Genomic DNA, 24347 nt, shown 5'->3' on the forward strand with positions numbered 1-24347 from the left:
CAGGAATGGGGTTGAGGGAAAACTAGGTGTTTGCATTTTCAAAATCATTTTCTAAGTATGTTTTTTTAAATGTTATGCACTTACGTTCACATTGTATGCAATGTGACATTCTCCTTCCAATTTGGACTCATCTAAGATTGTTCCTTGACCCTGCTGACTTGACATACAGTCTCTTAAGCAAATCTCTATTAATTTGTCTTTTTAGAGATTCACTGACACCCACATTCCCACGCTATTTCTGCTTCTTGAACCAATACCCAGTTGACAGTTTTCAATAAAAATTCTGTAACTGCTGTCTTCAGATACTACTACTAGAAGAGGGATTGCTTCAACAGCGAAATCCTGACTGTTGAATCACCAGGACAGTCAGAGGAATCCTAGCCACTTTCCACCCATGCAGCCTCAAGAAAAGGTACAAATAGAGCCATGGGAAAGATATGTTTGAAGAGAATGTCTGAAATTTCAGGGAAAAGATGAGACTCAGTAGCAGAGAGAAGAGCTTCACAGGAGTAGAAAGAGAATATTAAAACAGGTATAGTTAGAGGAAAGAGAGATGAGAAGATGGAATCTTCTATTTATTTTTTTAACTAAAGTAAGATTGGAATCTTTTATTGTATTTATTTATTTATTGTGGGTCATGGGGCTTGAACTCAGCCTGGGCACTGTCACAGAGCTCTTCAGCTTAAGGCTATAGCCCTACCTTTGAGCCAAGCCCCACTTCGTATTTTTTCCATATATTTTTATTGTAATTAATAGAAGAGTTACATTATATTCACCAGATAGAAGGTGCTTACTTCACAAACACTGATACCCTTTCTCATGTCTTAGTCCCTATTTCCCTCCCATTTCCCATTTTCTAGAGTTTAATTGGGGATAAGAGTCTCAGATCCTTTTCTGCCTGGGCTGGCTTTGAAGCTTGATCCTCAGATCTCAGCCTTCTGAGTAGCGATGATTACAGGTGTGAGCCACCACACCCAGCACTGGAATCTTTTATTTTTTAAATAGAACATCTATCTATCTATCTATCTATCTATCTATCTATCTATCTATCTATCTAAAGATGTTCCATTAAAAATATATTAGGGTGCTCAAGAATGAATACCATATTAGTATCCTCCTCATGAAATATCTGATTGACCCAAACCATGGCAGGTAAAGGTTAGGACTCTGACTGTCAGTGCCAAGTGACTACTGAAGAAATCCCCACTGACCAAAAGAGAGAGAGGGGGGGGTAGGAAAAGAGAGAGAGAGAGAGAGAGAGAGAGAGAGAGAGAGAGAGAGAGAGAGAGAGAGAGAGAGAGAGAGGTTTTGTCTCTGCTGCAGCTGTCCAAAATCCATCATTCCATCATCAATTACCAATTTATCCTTGCTACTACCAAGTCTCCAAGACCCAGGTAGACACAGTCCTACCACCAATCCCAGCTGTCTCATTCGTCCAGCCTACCTCTAAGTCCTGTAGATTGTACCTTTTGTACGCTGCTGTCCTTACCACCCTCAGAAGCATAGTTGAGGGTGAGAATATAATACCATATCAAGAGTATCCAGGAATACATTAATAGAAAATAGCATTTTGCAAAGTTTAGATGTCTTAACTTTCACCATGGCTTGGTTTTGCTGACACAGGACCAATGGTTTTCATTAAACATCTTCTCTGATGGCTATCTAACCAGCATTTCCCATAGACCCTCAGAAGACATGGGAAAAGAAACAGAGCTGAAGCCGGACTTAGTTCATGAGAATATATTTGCATTTGTTTAGTTATCAAGTAGTATTCTAAATGGAGTAGAAAAATCAAGAACAGTATGTCCTCACGCAAGGATGCTAGAAAGCCTAGGAGAACAAGCCCACAGATAATATGAAACAGGTAGAAAGATCTCTGGACCCAATGCAGGGAAATTTATAGCTATGCTTCTTTTCTCAGAAAGATGCAAAAAAGAAACTCCTTAGTAAACTCTTGTTCTCTATCACTTCTATCAGGAATTGTAAACCCTAGCATGGCTTTTGCTTCTTGGTGCTCTAGCACTTCCCAGATCTTCTGGAATATGCAACTGTTGTCTTCTTTCAAAATTTGGAATTGACTGGCAAGCTAACTAGATCTAAGTTCATTGCTATTTCTCAGAGGAATGATAATTTGACCTGAAGACTCTCTAAGAAGGAATGTAGAGAATACCACTAAAAATACCGAAGATATAAATTCTATACTACAGCAGGATGGGCTAAAGAAAATGAGCATACTGCAAGACAGCCACACACTCACACACTCATGGAGAGCAATGAATGAAAATAATAAACTGAAAAGAAGAGAACAAGAAACACAAGGCTGAGAGTGTGAGAGAGCCTCATATAAGAGGTTAGATTCCATGTTGTTATTGTTTCACTGTTTTCTCTTAGCTAAACCCAAAAACTCTTTGTCATTTTAATTCCTCTTTTAAGACAAATGCTTCAGCAGCTCCAGTACCACTTCTGTTCTTTCATGAGCCAACTGGTGTTGGACTTCACTGAACCACCCAGCAAAGAAAAAAACTCCCTTTCGAAGTACCTTTTATGCAGCCATCCAACTATGTGAGCATCTAATACACTCAATTATTCGTACCTTAACTAACACATATCACTTCAAGAGTCTGACAAGTACTGCTGACTCACATTTGTAATCCTAGCTACTTAGAAGGGTGAAATCTGAGGATCACAGTTCAAAGCCTGCCTCAGCAGGAAATCCTATGAGACTGTTATCCCCAATGAACTACCTAAAAAGCTGGAAGTGTAGCTATGGCTCAAGTGATAGAGCACCTACCTTGAGGGACAGTGCTCAGGCCCTGAGTTTGAGCCTTTGGATGAGAAAAAAAAAAATCAAGTTTCACTGAAGCTCATCAGCAAAGATCTCTGATCTCTATGTTCACAGTGAGAACAGCCTGAGGCTGGAGGTACATGCCTGTAATCTTAGCTACTCAAGAGGTAGATACCAGGATGAACCGTTAGCAGCGAGTGGAAAAAAGTGCACAGGGCAGGGGTGGGAGGAGAGAAATGAAGACAAAAACATGAGAAGGGGTAGCAATATGTGTGAAATAATGCATCTTCTATCTGGTGAATATAATGTAACCCTTCTATTAATTACAATAAAAAAAAGTGCACAAGGTCGTTCATACACACATACATACCAATACACAAAAAGTTGGATAAAGTAGCGTGCGCCTTTCATTCCACTACATGGGAAGCATAAATAGGAGAATCATAATCCATGCTGGTCTAGGCAAAAAGCAGAGCCTGTGTGAAGAATAACTAAAGCAAAAAGGGTTGGGGGCTTAGCTCAAGCAGTAAAGTATCTACTTGGCAAGTCAAATGCCCCAAATTCAAATTTTAATATCACGAAACAAAAACAACAAACTTAGCTTGAAGAAACAGAATAAGCTACTAATAAGATAATAAGCTTGTTTGGGGGTACATATGAGATGAAATCTAGAATCAGTTTCTGTCTTCTATCAGAGGAGGTCAGTGTTTCCATTTCCTCTCTTTGGACACTGCCTTAATGTTTTGCTACTTCCTAAAGAAGTAACTACATCCTTAAGAACTTTGGCTTTGGAAAAAAAAAATATCTAACTCATCATACAAATTTTCACTATATTTAGCTTTAAGCCAGCAGACTCCTTAAATTATAATATGAATATCACACATCACCTTATTCACCGATTTATTACCTGTGGTTTTGACCAAGGGAGGTCAAAGAATAATAAATCAATAATAAATAAATAAAAATTGCAGAGAAAACCCTTCAAGTGTCCTCTCGCACATTAAGGACTCAGGTGACTGAAACTGTCAGCCCTGCATAATCATGTAATCTGTCAGGGGTTTCCCTGCCGTTAGTTTTCTGAAAAAACAATGGTACCCAGAAAGAAAGGTTGAAGTTACTGTACTTAATTTAAATGATAAAGAAAAAAAATTAAGTTTGATGAAAGGCAGCAGGTCTTAAGTTGAAATTAGATGGAGTTATGAGAAAAATAAATACAGCATCTACAGTATAACCCTGAGCAAGCGTGGATTCTTCTTTATCAGTGCTCTCACTCCTATGGACACCAAGAGTCTACTGCATGTAAAAGTTCCCCTTATTAATTCTGAATACCTTATTTGCCATGAGCACTAGAAGAATTAAAGTTTTAAAATAATGTTCAGAACTGAATGGGCAGGAACTATTAGGCTGGGGGATTCTGAGCCAAGTAGCTTTATTGGACCACCAGAGACTCAGAGTCAAGGAAAACTAGGTTATCAAGCTTGTTAAGTATACCTATCTTGATTTCTTGATATGTCTGTCATTTCTGAAAATATTCTCAGAATATTCTCAGAATGACACCACACGATGAAAAACAGAGACACTGCAGTTAAGAGAACACAATCAGAGGGTAAGAAAATCTGAGTTCAGAATCCAGTTGTTCTTTTTAAGATGGATGAAGTTAACGAATCTCTACAAGGTCTCACAGCTACTTCAAAGCACTACTTCACATTTTAGCAGAGTATACAGGTTGTGCAGGCATATACAGGTACTCATGGAGTATTTAATACAGTATTGGCCTCATAGTGGCTGATTTTTTAAGAGAGTAACTTATTTTTTATATACAATAAACACTAGTTTGGTCAATATTTAACCCCCAAATATCATGTTAAGTATCTTTTCATAGCTGTCAATATATCACTTTGCATGAGGTTTTCTATCACTGATCACCACATTTAGGAAAAATTACTTTTCTAAGCCTCACTTCAGAGAAGTCAGAAAGATCATTTTCATCCCTCAAGCTGTGCTCAAGCAGCAATACCTGGAGGATAAATCTCTGCAATTTCACTCATACTCAGAACCCAGGCAGGCATGATTTTCCACTACTGCTACTTAATGAAGTTAAAGCAGAACTAAGGAGTCTGTGGGAAGGCTAGAAAAGCCTCCAAACAGCTAAAGATTCTGTGATATGAAATTTTTTTTAATTGTCGGGATAATGTATAGAGGGGTTACAGTTACATTTGTCAGATAGTAGGTACATTACTTCTCACACACTGATACCCTTCTCATGTTTTTGTTCACATTTCCCTCTCCCCACCCCCTCCCAATCTTCTTTCCCTCTTCCCTTCCCTATTTCAAATAAACAAATAAATGTACATACAATATGCCAGGTAACAAAGTCAGATACAGCAATAATATGAGATTAACTATAAGGAAAAAAAAAGAAGAGAAATAACATAGTACATTAAGAACAACAATCATACAAGATAAGCCTCTTGTTTCCAGGATATGAGATTTTTTTTGCCAGACCTGGGTCTTGAACAAAGGACCTGAGCACTGGTCCTTGGGCTTTCTCAAGGCTAGAGCTCTACCACTTGAGCCATAACACTATTTCCAGCTTTTTTCTATGTATATGGTACTGAGGACTCAAACCCAGATCTTCGTGCATGCTGAGCAAGCACTCTACCACTAGGCCAAACTCACAGCCCCAGTGAGACTTTTTTTTAAGCCAAACAATACTCAGTGATCAGTGATTACAGCCAACTTTTGTTATGAAGAAAGTTATGAATTTTTCTTCAACCAATAAAGCTATTAGCAAACCTGACATGTGGATTTAAACACACACACACACACACACAAATGTAACAATATAGCACATTTAAAATCAATGCCCTAGCCTTTGGTTGGCTAAAGATGATTCTTACTCTTTCCCCCTAACACAACATAGTCTTCTTTATGTAGCCAGTCACAATTTTTCCTAGGGTATATCATAATGAATTTAAATGATGAAATACTATATCCTCAGGACAGCTGCAGGAAATCTCCAGCTACCTATGATTTACCATAGGGAAGTTAGTCACTGTTGCCTTCTGCCCTGCCTTGGAACTCCCATAGTAAAGACCAGTGGCAGAGCAAATCCCCAGCTATATCACTACCTAAATTCCCCTCCTTTGAAGACTCATTATTTCTACTCCAAGTAGGTAGGCAAACTTCCTGGTCTTACCGCAGATGTTAACCGAGCAAGAATTTCATCACTGCTTTCTTCAGGGTCTTCAAGTTTCTGGTGAGACCTATGAAAGACGAATAACAAATTACACTTTAGCTTTGGCTACTCTGATTTGTCTACCAAATAATGGGGAATGAGGAGCAGAAAATATTGATTTCAAGTATGTAAATATGACACAACAGTCTTGTGGGACAACTATTCTTTCTGAATCAATAAGTAAGAACCTCTTCCTAATGCTACAACGGAAGGCTGAGGATCAAACTCTGTTCTCCAACCATAATGTGATCAATCTACATTTGTGGGCAAGCATTCAAGTAGGTGGGAACTTCAATTAGTTATGTGCTGAAAGTCCTTGTAAATCGAGGTGAAATTCAAATTATGAAATATGAATTTTCCACTGTACTTGAGTTTCAGCTCAAGCAAATTTACTATGAAATGGTTTATTTCAGGCTTAACACCATGATGGGAATTCTGAAAAATAGAAAAGGCAGAATAACTTTACTTTATGATAGAGCCACAGCCCAGGTGAAAAGCAGAGGGGAGGGGAGGGGAGAGAGGGAGGGAGGGAGGGAAAGAGAGGGGGGTGGGGGCAAATAACCAAGAGAGAGAAAATAAATAACCAAGATGCATATGTCAATAACTACTAATGTGTTAACAGTGTGAATTTGCTCAGGAAAATAGAAACACACTTTTGATTTAATTCATGAAAAGGATTTTACCACACAAATGTACATAATAACAAAATTTTCTACTTAAGTGCTTTAGTCAAAGAAAAAGAAATTTATGAATGCCAAATGAATACATAAAACTGTCTCTTAGCTCTATTTCCACAAGCAATCCCTTCCAACATATTCTGCAGATGTGGAGGGATTGGTGGTAATTGCCTGCACAGCCATGTTACTTATCCAAACTGACTGATTCCCGCCTCCACGGCTACATGGGCCAGCTGGAGAGCTAGCCTTGCATGGTGGGAGGGCTTCTCCAGCTCCCAGCAGAGCAGAGCAGCAACTCTTTAAACAGGGAAAAGCTGGCCAATCCTTTCTGGCATTGGTTTCTTGCTTCTGTAAATATGATGAAAGCCCTTTGCAGAAAAGAAATCACACCCTTCAAATCAGAAGCAATGGATGGCAAACCACTGGCTTTACACACCCTGCAGGACGCATGTGTGGAGCAGTGCTGAGGTTGTCAAGATACCTTAATTGCTTGTGCAGTATTAAGTCTTTGAAATGCCTCCCTGCCACCTGCTCAATAAAGCAGTGGAAACTGAGCACTGTAACAGCATATTTCAAAAAATACCTGGGTAATGAGTGTTTCCAACAACAGAGTGTATGATTAAAATTCTTTATGTACAAGGCTACTATATAAAGGAAGTTAACACCAAAATAGACTTGGAAACCCTCTACAGCCTAAGCCACTAGGCCAGGCTGACATGATTAAACTGAAATGACTGAACAGATCTGACAGGAAATTAAGAGCCAAGTGCACCAGAGAGCACAAAACAAGGGCTTTCTAGCTTGCTGTCATCTCTGGAGTGAAGTGTGGGCAAGTTGTGCCTTTTCATGCTTCTCTGTACCCAACACACACTTAAAGGATTAGTTAATGGACATGAGGCATTTTGCACGAACGACCACTCTGTTGTGTGTGAATCTCTTTCCACTGAGCTGCTGAACAGAGCTCAAGATTCCAAGGGACCTCATGTGTCTATGGTTATTTCATAAGTAATGACTAAGCTGTGGCTCCTTTAATTCAGTCCCTGTTCCAAAGCAGGACAAATACTGAGTTTCTGTTAGGACGCAGAATTATTTTTCTCCATTTGTCTAATACAATACATGCCTTGGCAAAAAAAAAAAAAGTTTCTAAAGGAAATGTGTGTGTGTGTGTGTGTGTGTGTGTGACAGAGAGAGAGAGAGAGAGAGAGAGAGAGAGAGAGAGAGAGAGAGAGAGAGAGAGAGAGAGAAGAGAGAGAGAGAGAGACAGAGAGAGAGAGACAGAGAGAGAGAGAGAGAGAGAGAGAGAGAGAGAGAGAGAGAGAGAGAGAGAGAGAGAGAGAGAGAGAGAGAGAGAGAGACATAGAGAAAGACAGAGGGAGACAAGGAGCGTGACTGTCTCCTGGAACTGCTGTCCAGACCCACTTTTGCCACCTCCACTAATCACAAGTTACAGACTAATGCCCAGAACTCCCAAGCTTTTCTCCAACTTCTGAACTCCTCTGAGTCTATGTTGTTTTTCCATCTACCTTCTAAGTGGTTCTGAGTGGCAATTTCAGGAACCTTATTTTCACCCATGTGGAGATCTTATGGGCTCCATGAACTGAGCTTATTTCACAATGGTTCCTCTAGCCTTCTGCCTTCTCAGTCTCTTTCACAACATCCTGTCTCATGGTGTCCTGGTCACCATTGGCCATCCCTCCTTTATATACACCAGACACTCCCAAAACCCCAACTTTTCCCAGTCACCAAATCTTCTCCCTTCTCTTCCTGGAGTTCCACATTCCTGGACCTCTCCCTGTCACAGTCCAGGACCTCAACTTCTCTTGAGTATGCCTTTACCTTCTTATTCTATTGTTCAGCTCTGGTCACTGTCCAATCCATCTACAGGTACCAGGGTAACCTTCCTAAAACCCAGATGTGGTCTTGCTAGTCCCCAGGCTGAAAATCTTCAGGGATTATCCTGCCTGCTTACTAAGGGCTCAGTCAGAAATGCCCTTCCTTCTCTGTTTAGGTACCCGAGGGTCCCATACACTGACAGCCCCTGCAGCTCATAGGCTACACAGGAGGATCAGGGAAACAGGAGTGGCTATCACAGCCAACAGTGCAAAGTTGGGAAGGGTAGGAAGGGCAACTCTTGTCACTCTCTTGTTTTCATTACTATGACCATTTGTACCATAAACACCAGCCTTGGGTCCAAAGGCCCAGAAAGAACAACTGTACTTTCCCCATCTAATGTATTTTTTTAATGAGGATAAATTCTGACTTTTTGTATATAAATACATAGCAGTGCAACTTGGAAATACAAAGTTTTTATTTAACAGGCCAAACTTGTTAATGTAGCAGTTGGAACAGAAAAGCAATCAGAAGTAATATTTACATATTTTCCATGATTATGAAAAGGGGCTGTGCTGCTCAGTGAGCAGAGAGGAACAGAGGTCTTGTTTGTCAGTGATCACAGATGGGAAACTAGGAACCTGGCTGGAATTACCAAGTAGTAACAGTGACAAATGACAAAGAGAAGGGAAAGGAAATGGCTCTAAGGAGGAGGACCTAGCCCTGAACATATGGGCCAGCAGAAGGCTCTAGGCCAGCAGTTGCTCCACTCTCGGAATTCCTCTGTCTGCTCAAAAACGCTGCTCAACAGTCCAAGTCTGACCCACAATTCTCCAAGTAAAGGTGCCAAGTCTTGGGGCCGGGAGTTTGGCCTAGTTGTAGAGTGCTTGCCTAGCATGCACAAAGATCCAGGTTCAATTCCTTGGTATCACATACATAGAAAAAAGCCGGAAGTGTGCTGAGACTCAAATGGTAGAGCTCTAGACTTGAGAAAGTCCAAGGACAGTGCACAGACCCTGAGCTCAAGCCAAGGACTGGCACAAAAAAAAAATGCCAAGTCTCAATGCTAGAAGCAAGTGTCTTTTTAATTTTGGGGATCTAACATCTAAAGTTCCATTATATGGATGTAGTAAAAGCAAAGGCCTTGCCCTTCCTATACTTTTCCACTTTAGCTGATGGAAAACTTATTTTTCCAATTGGAAGTCATCTTGACATTCTCCCACCCATGTGTGTGTACGTGCGTGCGTGCATGTGTGTATGTGTGTGTGTGTGTGTGTGTGTGTGTGTGTGTGTGTGTGTGTGTGTCACCACATGGATCCTGAAATCCTACTGGCTCTTTCTTTAAGATATATTGCCCAATTCTCACCACCTTCATCCCCACCAGTACTGTGATCCCAATACATCTCTCACCTAGACCTAGGAGTCCACTGGTCTTGCAACAGACTATAACTTAGAGTATATTTCTCCTCTGCTCAAAATACTTGGATGACTCCCTATCCTACCCAGATAAGCCAGAATATAATAATAGAGAATATATGTTCAAGCTTTACAATGTAATGATCCATTTCCATATATAATGTAATCACCAGAATCATTATTTATGCTGTACATTAGATCCTAGGAACCAACTCACCTTAAAACTGGATCAGAACCTTCTCATTTCTACCCATAGCACCAAGACTAGAGAGGCTCATTTTGCTTAAGGCAAATTTCCATGAAAAAGTAAGATGGTAGAAAAGTAAAAATTATTATTATTCTCAAGACCTTAATGCCATGAAGACAAATTTTCACAGTCTAGGTTTCTAGCCATGCCAAAGGAAGGTATTGCCAAAGAGTAGTAAATTATGAATGTAGGTCCAAGATACAAGGAGATACATTAGTCTAAAATTGAATAAAATTCAGATATTCCTGCATACTTCTTTTTCATACTGTATTTTGAAGATCTGAAGATTACTGCTTAATGTTTAAACATCAGCATTCCAAGTGCTAAGACTGATTGTTCATTTTTTCCTAGAATTTCTGTACTAAATCTTAAATATGGATGTTCTCTGATAAAAATAAGCAATGTGTTTCCACTTCTGAAACAAGCCTTGCTATAAACAGTGGAAATTTTGGAGGACTCAGTGAGTGCTTTCTTGGTAGAGGGATAATGAGTAATACCAGCTGATTATGTATTACTTTCAATTTTAAAAAAAATGAGATAAATGAAAACTTTCTTCACCTACAATCCTAAGACATGAAAAGTGCTATTGTGAAAAAAGTAATATTCAAAAATTATTTGTTTGCCTAAGCAGTATTTCTTCCTTGGAGTTTTATGAAAAATCTAACTAGGAAAAGTCAGAAGGACAAGAGGTTTAGAAATGGAAGATCTGATCTGGAGCTCCTAGGTCAGAGGCTCTGAATTCAATATCTTCCAAGAGGCTGGGTGCAGTGGCTCACACCTATAATCCTAGCTCCTCAGGAGGCTGAGATTTGAGGATTATGGTTCAAAGTCAGCCTGGACACTAAAGTCCAAGAGACTCTTCTCTCCAATTAATCATTAGAAAACTGGAACAGGCACTGAGGCTCAAAGGGTAAGGTGGTAGCCTAGACCTGAAGAGCTCAGGGACAGTGCCCAGGCCCAGAGTTCAAATCCCATAACCAATAAAAAAAATTCTCAATACCTTTCAAGAACTAAGGTTGGCAGTGGATCTCTTCTGGTGCTTCTATGTGCCAAAGGAAAAAGGAAAACTTGGGTGGGATAGGTAAAGAGGTGAAGCAGATTTGGGGGATAGGAATGGTGCTATGTTATATAGGATACTAAAGAGAGATGGGAATCTGACTTTCAGGAGTTAACATTGTGAAGCTGATAGTAATGGTCTGGAGGCATGGCTCAAATGGTATGGCATCTGCCTAGCAAGCACAAGGCACTGAGGGGCAGTCCCCCTCAAGGTCAGCCAGGCAGGCTTCAGATGTCACAGCATTGAGATCTATGTTGAAGACAATCAGGAAAAACAATGATAATCAAGTGAACCTGAAAAAAAGAAGCCGGTGAAAAAGAAAAGCCAACAAATGTTATCCCAGGCACCAAGTGAGAAGACAGCTAGCTCCCAGAAGGCATGAGCAGTTGTGCCAAATGACGCTGGCATGTGGAATAAGTAAGAAAAGGACTGAAATTGAACTACTGCATTTGGCAACATGGGAAAATTGGTTCAAAGCCAGCTCAGGCATAAAAGGACCTGAGACTCTTATCTCCAATTAACCTCCAGAAAATGGGAAATGGGGCTTGACTCAAGGGTAGATACGTAGCCTTGATCTGAAGAGCTCAGGGACAGCGTCCAGGAGTCCAAACCCCATGACCCCCCCACACACACACAAAATCATAAACTTAAAATAATGTTACCAGGTTAGATGAAGTTAGAGAGTCTTGCTCCCCCCATAGTGAAAGACAGCAGAAACTATGTTTACATATCTGAGTATAGGCTGAGCTAAACAGGAACATTCTTTTAATAATTAACCTATTTCAATAACAATGGTAATGCCGAGTGCTCTGTATCCAATGTTCGTAACTGTCTACTCAACAGAGTAAGCCCTCCACCCCTGCAAGCTGGAAGCTGCTTGTAATGACAGCAGGGGTAGAACAGTCACTTCCCACAGGTTCTTGTTGTGGAAAAACACTCTACTAGTCATGAAGAATTATTAGGTTTCCTCATTTCATACTCTTAATTCATTCTTCATTGACTGTCCCCCTCTTCCCACTCCAAAGAAAAACAAAAAGTTAGACTGGATGCCAGATGCTCATATCTATAATTGTAGCTAGTTAGACACAGAAATCAAGGATCACAGTTTGAGGCCAGCCTGGGAAAAATGTTAGCAAGACCACATCCCAACAAACAGCTGGGTGTGGGCCTGTCATCTAAGCCATACAGGAAGCTGAGAGAGTTAGAAAAAAAGGAAAATTCCAGCGAACTTGACTTGGCTTTCAGTTTAAATGAGGTATCATGACTGTTCTCTTTTTTTTTTTTTTTTTTGCCAGTCCTGGGCTTGGGCTCAGGGCCTGAGCATTGTCCTTGGACTTTCTCAAGGCTAGAGCTCTACCACTTGAGCCTCAGCACCACTTCCGGCTTTTTTCTATGTATGTGGTACCGAGGAATTGAACCCAGGCATTCGTGCATGCTAGGCAAGCGCTCTACCACTAGGTCAAACTCCTGGCCCCACGACTGTTTTCTTTTTCCAAAGATGGCACATTTGACAACCAGCTCACTCCTTTTGAATTATCTATTCAATTTGGCTATAAGGGTTTTTGTTTGTATAGAAATGGATATTAGTTTCTTCAATCTAGCCTGGAAACTTCCAGTAGCTCCATCTCTCATGACTTAAACATCTCTTTTTTTAAAAAGAAAACTCTTTACGTTTTTTGTTGTTGTTTTTCTAGAAAATATATTTGTATATGAAAGAACTGTTTACAAAGGGTGGTTTTCTTGCATTAGTTTAAAGGCTAAAGAAGATGGCAAATTAGAGGGACTTAATTTGAAATCATATGTTGTTGACCTTAATAGCTTTCAAATAATTAAAGGATTGCCAACAATGCCAGAGGATGAGGTTTTTAGCTCACATGGACAATGTATGTAAGAATCCAGAGACTTCAGAGGGCACTTGAGTAGATTGAATAAAAATGAAATAATGCAGGGCACTGGTGGCTTAAGCCTATAATCCCAGCTACTCAGAAGGTTGAGATCCGAGGATCAAGGTTCAGGGCCAGCCCTAGCACAAAAATCTGTGAGACTCTTATCTCCAACTAACCACCAGAAAACCAGAAATGGTGCTGTGGTCCAAAGTGGTAGAGCACTAGCTCTGAGCTGAAGAGTTCAGGGACAGAGCCCAGGCCCAGAGTTTAAGTCCCATGACTGACGAGAAAGAGAGAGAGAGAGAGAGAGAGAGAGAGAGAGAGAGAGAGAGAGAGAGAGAGAGAGAGAGAGACAGAGACAGAGACAGAGACAGAGACAGAGACAGAGAGACAGAGAGATTATTAAAAACTCAAGGAACAAAAGCAAAAACACAGACCAGGGACATCAAGGACACAGGAAAGTTTTGTGGTTGAGGAAGGACTTGGGCTCCCCCTTGAGGGATGGGTAGAATTTCAGTAGGAAGGAAAGAGGCAGGGGAGACAGCAAGATCAGTGTGAGCTGAAAGGCCAGAACCAAGAGGAAGGCAGGAGTTACTGGAAACCTAGAAGGGTTATAACAACACAACTGAAAGCAGACACTGTTCCTGAACAGTTTTTTGTTTGTTTCTCTGGCCACAATTGTTTTCAGCCTGGAGAACCCAAAGCATGGCTTTCCAAAATTCACCACCAAGAACTTCTATCATTGCAGAAAAGTTGATTTAAAACTATAGTATGGGGTTTAAAAGGAAAACATTGTTTCTCTCCAGAAGAGACTGGTGATGGTTTACCAATTTTATCTTCCTGTATTTCATAATACAATAAGGAGAGTCAACCTGTTATGCTCCCTGTGACAGCCTGTCCCTAGAAGTCAGACAGCCCCAAAGTATATGTTTACACAAACTGAAAATAATCGCTGGTAAATATGGCATGTTACCGTGATTCTCAACTCTAGGTCCTGATGCTTGCACTAATAGTGTGATCAGTGTGACAAAGGACTGTGAGCAATCTGAAATTAATATTTAAATGACTTTCAGTTTTACAAACTGAAGTTTACAGAAATGTTCAGGCACTGGTGGTAGCTCATACCTCTAATCCTAGCTACTAAGGAGGCAAAGATCTGAGGATCACATTTGAATCCAGCCTAGGCAGAAAAGTCTGTGAGACACTTACCTCCACTGAACCAACAAAAAGCCAGAAGAGGAAGTGTGGCTCAAGTAGTAGGTTTCTAGCCAGGAGAGTACCAAACCCTAAATTCAACCCTCAGTATTTCTTCCCCCCCCAAAAAAAAACCCAAAAAACTTATTGAAATGCCCCTTGACTCTTTTTAGGACACCTCAGTCCTATATCAAGAATGCATTACAATATCCAGGCTTAGTGGCTCACGCCTATAATCCTAGCTACTCAGGAGGCTGAGATCTAAGGATTGAGGTTCAAAGCCAGCCCGAGCACTACAAAGCTGTGAGGTTCTTATCTCATTAATCAATAAAAAATGGGAAGGGGAGCTGTGGCTCAAAGGTAGGGCAGTAGCCTTGAGCTGAAGAGCTCAGGGACAGTGCCCAGGCCCAGAATTCAAGTCCCATGACCCACCAAAAAAAAAAAAAGAATGCATTACAATAAATAACATTTATTTCCCATACTCGGCCTACTTGAGTGATGTCTAAATTTTGCTTTAGCATTGCAAGACTCTCTGTAACCTGTGGTAGGGAATGTTTCACAGTTCAATCTAATACTTACATACTTTCTAGTTATAATCTCTCAGAAGCAATGATAGAATGACCCTGGGATTTCTGAGGAGTACAAGTGTTAAAAGCAGAGGCATCACAACTAGATAATCACAGATCAAACACTAAGATTCAGTTGACCATAAGCATAGTCTTAGAGGTTACCCACCTCTTTGCCTCTGTTTCCACACATATAAAATAGGAATAGATGGACCTGGGAGTTTGGCCTAGTGGTAGACTGCTTGCCTAGCATGCACGAAGACCTGACTTCAATTCCTCAGTACCATATATATATATAAAGCTAGAGGTGGTGTTGTGGTAGAGCTCTAAGCTTGAGAAAGCCCAAGGACAGTGCTCAGGCACTGAATTCAAGCCCCAAGACTGGCAAAAAAAAAAAAAAGGAATAGAATCAGAATCTGAATCTGTCTTACGGAATCCTTCTGAAAGTGAAATATGAAATGTAAGGCTTATGAGACACTTGGGTTTGTCTGCCCCAACTGGTTTTGAATCTTGATCCTCAGGTCTCAGCCCCTGAACAACTAGGATTCTGTAATCCTAGTTCTGTAATCTGAGTCACTGGTGCCCAGCTATAATAAGCCTTTCTATCAAAAGTTTTGGAAATTTTCATTTGCTAAAAATTATCCTGTTTGCTGCGAGTTTGACCTAGTGGTAGAGTATTTGCCTATCATGCACAAAGACCCGGGTTTGATTCCTTGGTACCACATACAAAGAAAAAAGAAAAAAAAAAGCCAGAAGTGGTGCTGTAGCTCAGGTGGTAGAGCTCTAGCCTTGAGGAAACCCAAGGACAGTTCTCAGGCCCTGAGCCCAAGTCCAGGACTGATAAAAATACATACATATATACATACATACATACTGTTTTGTTATTTATTCAGTACTGCTACTATTTAGCTGACTCTTTGTTGTGGTCTTAAAGCTCACTTTCTTACTGAATAAATGAAAACAATCCTGCTTTGCTCCTACCACAGAACTAAGGGAATGAAGAACACAAAAAGGATTCTGAAACCTGAGTGTTCCACATATATATATTGTTTTTCAACTGACATTTTAATTGCAATTCATACTCCTGAAATAAATTTGGCAAGATCACCAAGAAAAAAGCAAAGCATGTCCTAATCTTCATATCATGACTCAGGTCCTGTTTCTGAGCTTCTTCTAATTAATTTTAATCATACAGTGATTCACTGTTTTCATGTGATAATGATTCACATGTTTTTATGTGCAAAATGCTACTCCTAGATTATTTTCAGAAAAATCTGTTAGTCTCTTTCTCAGCAAAGTCACGACTTGGATTGTGGGTAAGATGTGAGTTATTATGTCATTCTACCTTAAGCCCACACTTTTACTTCTGATTTAGAATCATGTACTCATCTAGAGATGGTGACTTAGAAGCAGCATGGAACAAGCTGGTGAGACCAAGATGTCTGGGATCTGAATACCAAGTTCAGTTACTTTGGAGCAATTGATTTTGAACTTAATATCTAAAAATGAGGACAGAACAATTATCTCTCTTTTTTGTGTAGCATACACAAAGAAGGGCCTTGAACTCAAGGCCTGGGTACTGTCCTTTAGCTTTTTTGCTCAAGGCTGGTAACCTAACTACTTGAACTACAGCTTTATTTCTGGCTTTTGGGTGGTTAAATGGGGATAAGTGTTTCAAAAATTGACCAGGATGGCTTTGAAACACAATCTGCAAATCTCAGCCTCTTCAGTGGCTAGAATTATACAGGTAAGCCATCGGCACCTGGATCATTTCAACTGTCTATTAAATAAGATAGCAGTGTTACAGAGCAGGCCCTGTCCCTAGACCCTATACATGTTCTTTGAGTAAGACTAACAGCAGCATGGGACAGCATCTACTTACAGCTCACAGCCTGCTCTTGCTGGAATTAGAGGCACGAGTTGCAGCAACAGCTTGACACCATTTTGCCATTCTTCTTCCCTCTCAAATTCACAGTACAAGTAGCTGCATTCATCAGATGAAAACTGGTAGAAAACATAAGTATCTTGAAAGTACAGATGTTGGTCCACTGTTTGAAACAGACATAAAACAAAACAAAAATGCTTACTCTTTGGACTTGTAGATCACAAAATAAATTAAAAGCCCAATAATTATTTGGCAAAAGCCAGAGGTGAAACTACACTTACATATTCCAAGTTCATTCACATTTAAAATGCCATTGAATTAAAAAGAATTTACTAGGTAGTCTATTTTTATATTTCTACCTAACATATTCATACACACACACACACACACACACACACACACACACACACACACACACACACTTGGTAACTTTTCTGTTTCAGAGACAAGTGCTGATGAAATCAGTATCAGCTTCATAGGGTGGTAATTTTTTGGAGGGGGGAGAGGAGGGTTGGCAGTGTTCAGGTTTGAATTTAGGGCCTTGCCCTTGCTAGGCAGGCACTCTACTACTTGAACAAGGCCTCCACCCCTTTTAGCTCTAAGTTGTTTTTCAGACAGGACCTTCCATTTTTTGCTTAAAGCTGAGGATTACAGGCATAGTTGTTGTAGGTATAAAACACCAAGTCTGCATATTTGTTGGGATGGGATCTCAGTAATGTTTTGCCTGGCTGGCCTGGAACCACAATCCTCCTTTATCTCTGCTTCCTGAGGAGCTGGGATTTCAGGTGTGAGACATTTCATTTACTCAATAATTATTTTTTAATATCTCAAAGCAAGCTTAAAAATATTTAATTTCTTTAAGTAACACAAATACATGATATGTTTTATCTCACAAATTAGTGATTATCAACTGGTAGTGACAGTGCTTCCCTCAGGGGACATTTAATGATGATTAGAGACATTTTGGGCTGTCTTAACAGGCATGAGAGTACTCCCGGCATCTAGAAGGTGAAAGAAAAGGAAGCTACTAAAATCCTGTAATGTACAGATAAGTCCCAACTACAAAGAATCATCCATCTCAAAATGTCAATACTGCCAAAAGGATAGTATTGCGTAAAAGGAATGAAAAGTTGGAGACTTTGCTATAACAACATTTAACACAAAATGTTTTGCTAACCACATCTCTGAATCTAGCAAGTAAGCTAATAATAACTCCATCCATCAAGGGTAATTGACTGATTTTCTTGTTAAGAATATTAAGAGATAAGTATTATTAACTGTCTAAGAAGATTACAACATGTCCCCATCTGTAATGTTCAAAAATGGACTAAGGGCTTGGTCTCAATATTTATCACCTATAGAAAAAAAGAAAAAATGGAAAAAAGGAGTTTTTCTGTGACTACCCAGCATTTTCTAGATTGATCTAAATAAAGAATCCACATTACTCCAGCTTCTAGCCCTTCGAATCCCTGGGCTCAGCTAAGAAAAGAGTTATCACTATCTATTTCAGTTACTAGTTAACATCTATTTTCTGCCCCTGTTTAAACATCTAATCTTCATAGGTCATGTCTCTTAAGTGTTCGTGATTAGTTAGTCAATTAAAATGCATACACATCTTACTTGAAAAATCAAGCTTCTGATGATTGCTCTAAAAACAGCAAGAAAAACCACACAATTAGAGCAGCTAAAGATATCACAGAATCTTAAAAGTTTGTGCCCAACATGTTTAGTAGAGAAGGCTGGAAAGGGGGGAACACTTTCACAGGTATAATTTATAAACCAACAAGCACTAAGTTACTTTTACTGAAAGTAGAGGAAACATAAATGAATCAACAGATGATCTCTCACTTATTTAGAAAATAAAGAATATAAACATTTACCTTCAAAAATACTTTCCATCCAAAATGTAACAGCCTCTAGAAAATCAAGTATATTTTGATCTGATAACTTAAAAAAAATAATAATGGTATGTTTTCAAAATATGTAACCCTGGGGATTAAAAGTGTGACTCAGGTGATAGAGTACTGGCCAATGAGCCAACCTGTCAGATAGTGAGTTTGAGGCATGATCTGGAGGGGAAAAAAAACCAAAAACAAAAACAACCACAACCATGTGGCTGGGAGTTTGGCCTAGTGGTTAAAGTGCTTGCCCGGGTTCAATTCCTTGGTACCACATATATAGAAAAAGCCTGAAGTGATGCTGGTGCTCAAGTGGTAGAGCTCTAGCCTTGAGAAAGTCCAAGGACAGTGTTCAGACCCTGAGCTCAAGCCCAGGACTGGCAAAAAAAAAAAACATGTAATACTGACCTGATGACATAATCCCCATGTCCAGCAGCAGCTGCCAGACACCAATGGCCATAGATCTGCACTGGACAAAAGGACAGTGTTCCAGAAGCCAGTCCACAAGTTCCGACCCCACACAGCTTTTCCTAGATGAAAACAAAATCATTCAAAGATATTCTTGTCCCCAAAAGTCTTCCCCCACAAAATAATTAATCCCACTCATTTTATGTTTTTGCTTTTACAAAAATGTATACCAAAAATAAATGATATAACCTCTGATCATCTTTCAGATTAACTATCACTTTCTTAAAGTTAAAATCAAATTCTCTCACACTTTCCAAACACATAATAATCATATACCTTTCCAAATAAATCAATATCTGATTCCAGCACTAGACTAATTTTCTTGAGAACAGGAACTTTCTATAACTCACTATTAATTAACCCCCCAAATTACAACAGTCCACAGTACATGCTGAGTTCTAAGAATGTAAATCTGAATAAGAAAATAAATTTAGTAACCCTTTATATAAAGAAAATGCATATACTCTGGAACTCAGGGTAATAGGAATAAAACTTTGGTCTAAATATGTATAAATTTTGATCTAGTTCCTTTGAGAATAAAATGATTAGACTAAGGTGAGATCATAGCCAGTGGGAATATAGCTTCGTTTGCTTCTTTTCAAAGATTAAAATTGGTTTCAAGGAATGATAAATTTGGCTGTTAATCTTTTGAATATAATCTAAGCAATCTGGTCAAGCAGCCTAGATCATAAATCAGATGTATGTTGGATTCCACTAATAGCACACAGAAAAGGAAGTCATCTCTAATCAGTTTTGAAACATATTAAGCCTAAAAATGTCACAGTTAAGAATTATAAGCACTATTTTTACTCCCACTTTTTTTTTAGCTTTATAAGCCTCAGGAAAAAGAAAACAATTTTGAAATATGCTTTTTGGTTTTTCACAGTGGTGGAATCAATCTAAGGACCTTGCCTAAGCTAGACAGTTGTTTGACCACTGAGCTACATCTCCAGCCTTGAAAGATGCTTTTGTTTATTCTGAGGATTGTCATGGAATTCCATCTTTCTTATGAGAAAATAACTTTTAAAATATAGATATTAAAAGAGAGAGAATGATGCATCATGTAATGGGATCTTTATTCTATATTGTTTGTTTGTTTGTTTTATTTATTTATTTGTAATGCGGCTTGAACTCAGGGCCTGAGTACTGTCTTTGAACTTCTGTGCTCAAAGCTAATACTGGACCATTTTGATCCCCAGGGCCATTTTCTGGTTTTCTGGTGGTTGGAGATAAATGGCTCACATACTTTCTGGCCTGGGATGTCTTCAAATTGCAATCCTCAGATCTCAGCCTTCTGAGTAGCTGGGATTACAGACATGAGCCACCAGTGCCCAGATTCTATAATCAATATTTAAGTACTCAGAGATGTCACTGTTGTCTTTCTAACAAAGAAAAACATTTTGCCATTTTGATCGGTATAGAAATAAACACCTAGGAATCACACTGTAACTTGTACTATGAAGACTGCCATGAGCTGCTACATTTTGTAGGGTGACGAAAATAAGGGAATGAACATTCCTGATGTAATAGTTGAGCAAATACTCTAGCAGAAATATATAGATACACTTTTCATGAATAGTTTTTAGTGAAGCAACACAATTTCAAAGAAATTCCAAGGCAATTAAAGTAAGCCAATTCCAGATATGTTTAGTTGCAGGTGTTAGAATAATAGAGATTAACAGTCAAATACACTGACTTTTTTTAAGAAGAATGAGACAACCCATGACAATAGGCAATTTCACCAAACAGTCAATGTTAACTTCTAATTCAATAGGACACCTTTCATATTAAAGTTTCAAAATGTTAATCAGTTAAATCCCCAATGCCTCCCTCAATTAGGCCAACGTCTTGGGTTCTAAAGGTACTTTTATCCTACAAATGGATTATCTACCTTTAGCATCTTGATTTCAATGCACAAAACAATGTGATTCAGCCTGCCCTGACTACCTGAGATCAGCTGGAATACAAAATGCACAATGAAACACTGGATAAATAAACAGCAAAGGGTGGCTAGATAGACATAACTGCTTGTTTGTTCACAGGTAACAAGGATGAAGCTTCTGGGAACAAGCCTTCATTTTCTTTTTTCTTTTCTTTTCTTTTTTTTTGTGTCAGTTCTGGGCTTGAGCTCCGAGCCTGGGCACTGTCCTTGGACTTTCTCAAGTCTAGAGCTCTGCCATTTGAGCCTCAGCACCACTTCCGGCTTTTTTCTATGTATGTGGTACTGAGGAATTGAACCCAGGTCTTTGTGCACGCTAGGCAAGCACTCTGCCACTAAGCCAAACTCCGGGCCAACAAGCCTTCTTAAAACTGTTCTGGAGTCTCTCCTGGAGCCAAAGGGTCCAAGGAAAGCATCAATTCTGATTCAACAAAGCTGCATGCTGCACAGGACCCAAGGTCCTTATCGCACTGGCTCTGGGGCAATGTTAGTAATCACCAAAGTCCCTAGCCCCTAACCTTCCATTCTCCTGTGGAGGGGCTCACCCTGTTTGGGGTAGCAGAGCTCTGTGCCAATATGCTTGACACACAGAATTGCCATGACAACCTTCATGAACAAGAGCCCCGCACTCAGAGATGCTATTTCCAATTGCATATCATCTTCTATGAACTGCCTCTGAATGTAACTCCTAGTGCCCTGACCTACTGACTATCTCTGCAACAATCTAGTAAAAATATCTACATCTGCAGGGCAAGAGCCGCAGGCAAGAAAATGTTTGGACTAGAGCAATCTAAAAGCTAATGGCATTTCATACACGCAGGGATTTTCAGCCCTGCACTCAACCCAGAGTTGTCCTGAGGACAACTGGATCTAACTACACTTGCGATAGCAAGTAGGAACACTGACCTACGGAGGTGACGAGCACAAAACCCATGCCATCTCTCAGGTAAAACACCAACTTTAACCATCTCTGGAGGAGAGGACCTGGCCTTTCTTGGCCTCCTCCTGTCTCCTACTCTTTCAGCCATTAACTCATGGTAACTTCAAACATAAATGGGGTGGTGGCATTCAATGACTTACATGTACAAAGGAAATGAAATCTCAGAAACTAGCATGACTCTGTAGTACAAAGTGAACAGAAAGCACTTTAGTATAATCAAAGGTAATTCTCAGGCAGTACATGAGACATTTCACTTCAATTTACTTCCAGACAAATAAAATTATCCTCCTAGGTAGTCATATTAGCACTTCATCTTCAAACCCAGAAAGTTAATCAGTCCTTAGATTATAAAAGAAACCTGCTCTGCCCCACTGGAGCAAGTTACGCGCTTTACTCTGCGCTGCTCCCACTAAATCCTCACCAGGCTCCAGGATGGATGGTTCTGATGCATAAACTGCACTGGATGTGCATCTACCCCCAAAGTCCTTTCCCATATATGTCCATAGAGATCACAGCAACAAGAACTAAGAACATGATAGCCCTTACATCTTTGCAATATCAAATGTGAACCCTTTGAACTTGCTCACACCTAGATTTATACATACAATCTGAGCCTTTGAAAGTCACATGCATATAAAATTGGTATCATTGTGTGTGTGTGTGTGTGTGTGTGTGCGCGCGCGCGCGTGTGCGTGTGTATGCCACTTTTGGGGCTTGAATTCAGGGCCTGGATGCTGTCTCTGAGCTTTTATGCTCAAGGCTAGCACTCTACCAATTGAGCTATAACCCTCCCTTCAGCTTTTTGGTGGCTAACTAGAAATATGTCTCATAGGCTTCCCTGCCCAGGTTAGCTTCAAATCACAGTGTTTCGATCTCAGGCTCCTCAATTGCTAGGATGACAGAGGTGAGCCACCAGTACCTGACTTCGTTACCTATTTTAAGAAAGAAACAAATAAAGGAAAACAGAAGCTTTCCATGTAGTCCAACTGTATCTATCACAGCCTCTTGCTCTGTCTTGTTGGCTTGGCCTGGTACTGGTTCCCAGACCGTGTGTTACACATCTCTAATGAGAGGAAAAGGATGGGCATTGGAGTTGGTTCCTGAATCCAAATACACAAAAATATGGTTTGTAGATAGAGTAGATATCCAGTGTATAAAGAGTCTATTTTTAAAGGTACATAAATGCTTATGTGATTAAATATAGGACTTTATAGTGTTCATTTATTGTATATTTTCTCCTCACACTTTGTATTTGCTTGAATGCATTTGTTTAAAGAACTGACAAAGGGGCCAGGAGTTTGATCTAGTGGTAGAGTGCTTGCCTAGCATGCACGAAGGCCCGGGTTCAGTTCCTCGGTACCACATATATAGAAAAGCCAGAAGTGGTGCTTTGGCTCAAATGATATAGCACTAGCCTTGGGAAAGCTCAAGGACAGTGCTCAGGTGTGGAGTTCAGGCCCCAGGATCTGAAAAAAAAAAAAAACAACCCGGACCAATAGCATGGTTGCTTAGGTTTGGAGCATATATTTTCATTCTATAATATAAATAAAGAAATAATGCCAGACCTGCTGGCTCATGCCTGTAATCTCAGCCATGAAGGAGGCAGAGATGAAAGGACTGTCATCTGAGGCCAGCCAGACAAAACTATGAGACCCTATCTAATAAAATGAATCAAAAAGCAAAAAGACTAAGAATGTGGCTCAAGTGATAGACAACTTGCCTATCACCCTAAATTTATATACCAAAAAAGAAAAAGAGTTGGTAAATTATCACCTTTTATTTTGCCAAGTAGCAATATAAAGTTAGATTGAATGACACGAAAAGAACATTACACAGATACAAAAAAAAAAGAAAATAAGCTGCCATTTTTATCTCTCAAGAAATAACATTATAAGGAGTAGGAATAGTACTTAGAATAAATGACACCAACAGTCGGAAATGTTCTCAGGATAAATAATGTTTCTTTAAGTGACATAAATTCAGCTTTATGAAAAATTCATCACAGTATTTCTGTTTTCTATCAACCGTAGATTGGAAAAAATCCATTGTGGTTTCAATTTGGGGAATAATAATTCCCATACTTTTGAAGATAGAAGATTCCCTTTGTATTGAGGCATAATTTACTGTTTCTGTGCTAATATTTTTACTTGTGCAATAAAATGTACAAATCCTAACTGTACAAGTTGATGCATTTTTTTCACCTATGAAGTCATTATCTTTGTCACCACCATCAAGATACAGAGGATTTTCATGCACCAGAGAGTTCCTTCATGCTTAACAGTAAGTAGCCATTCCCTGAAACCATCAAAAATGTGGTAGAG

At 39.6% G+C, this 24347-nt stretch overlaps 1 protein-coding gene across 2 annotated transcripts in view; it reads right to left on the reverse strand.

The window, feature by feature from the left end:
- The window catches only part of Rapgef5 (Rap guanine nucleotide exchange factor 5), a 233291-nt gene that overhangs the window by 165984 nt on the left and 42960 nt on the right, over positions 1-24347 (reverse strand). For both annotated transcript variants that reach the window (XM_090332742.1, XM_090332741.1), the window contains exons 4-6: positions 19088-19209; positions 16779-16944; positions 5985-6051 (exon numbers count right to left, since the gene is read on the reverse strand). In XM_090332742.1, coding sequence (XP_090188868.1) covers positions 5985-6051; positions 16779-16944; positions 19088-19209 — 355 coding nt within the window. The remainder of the gene's footprint in view (positions 1-5984; positions 6052-16778; positions 16945-19087; positions 19210-24347) is intronic.

This window comes from Megascapheus bottae, chromosome 5, assembly GCF_031878675.1.
Source record: "Megascapheus bottae isolate mThoBot1 chromosome 5, mThoBot2.hap1, whole genome shotgun sequence".
Lineage (NCBI taxonomy): Eukaryota > Metazoa > Chordata > Mammalia > Rodentia > Geomyidae > Megascapheus > Megascapheus bottae.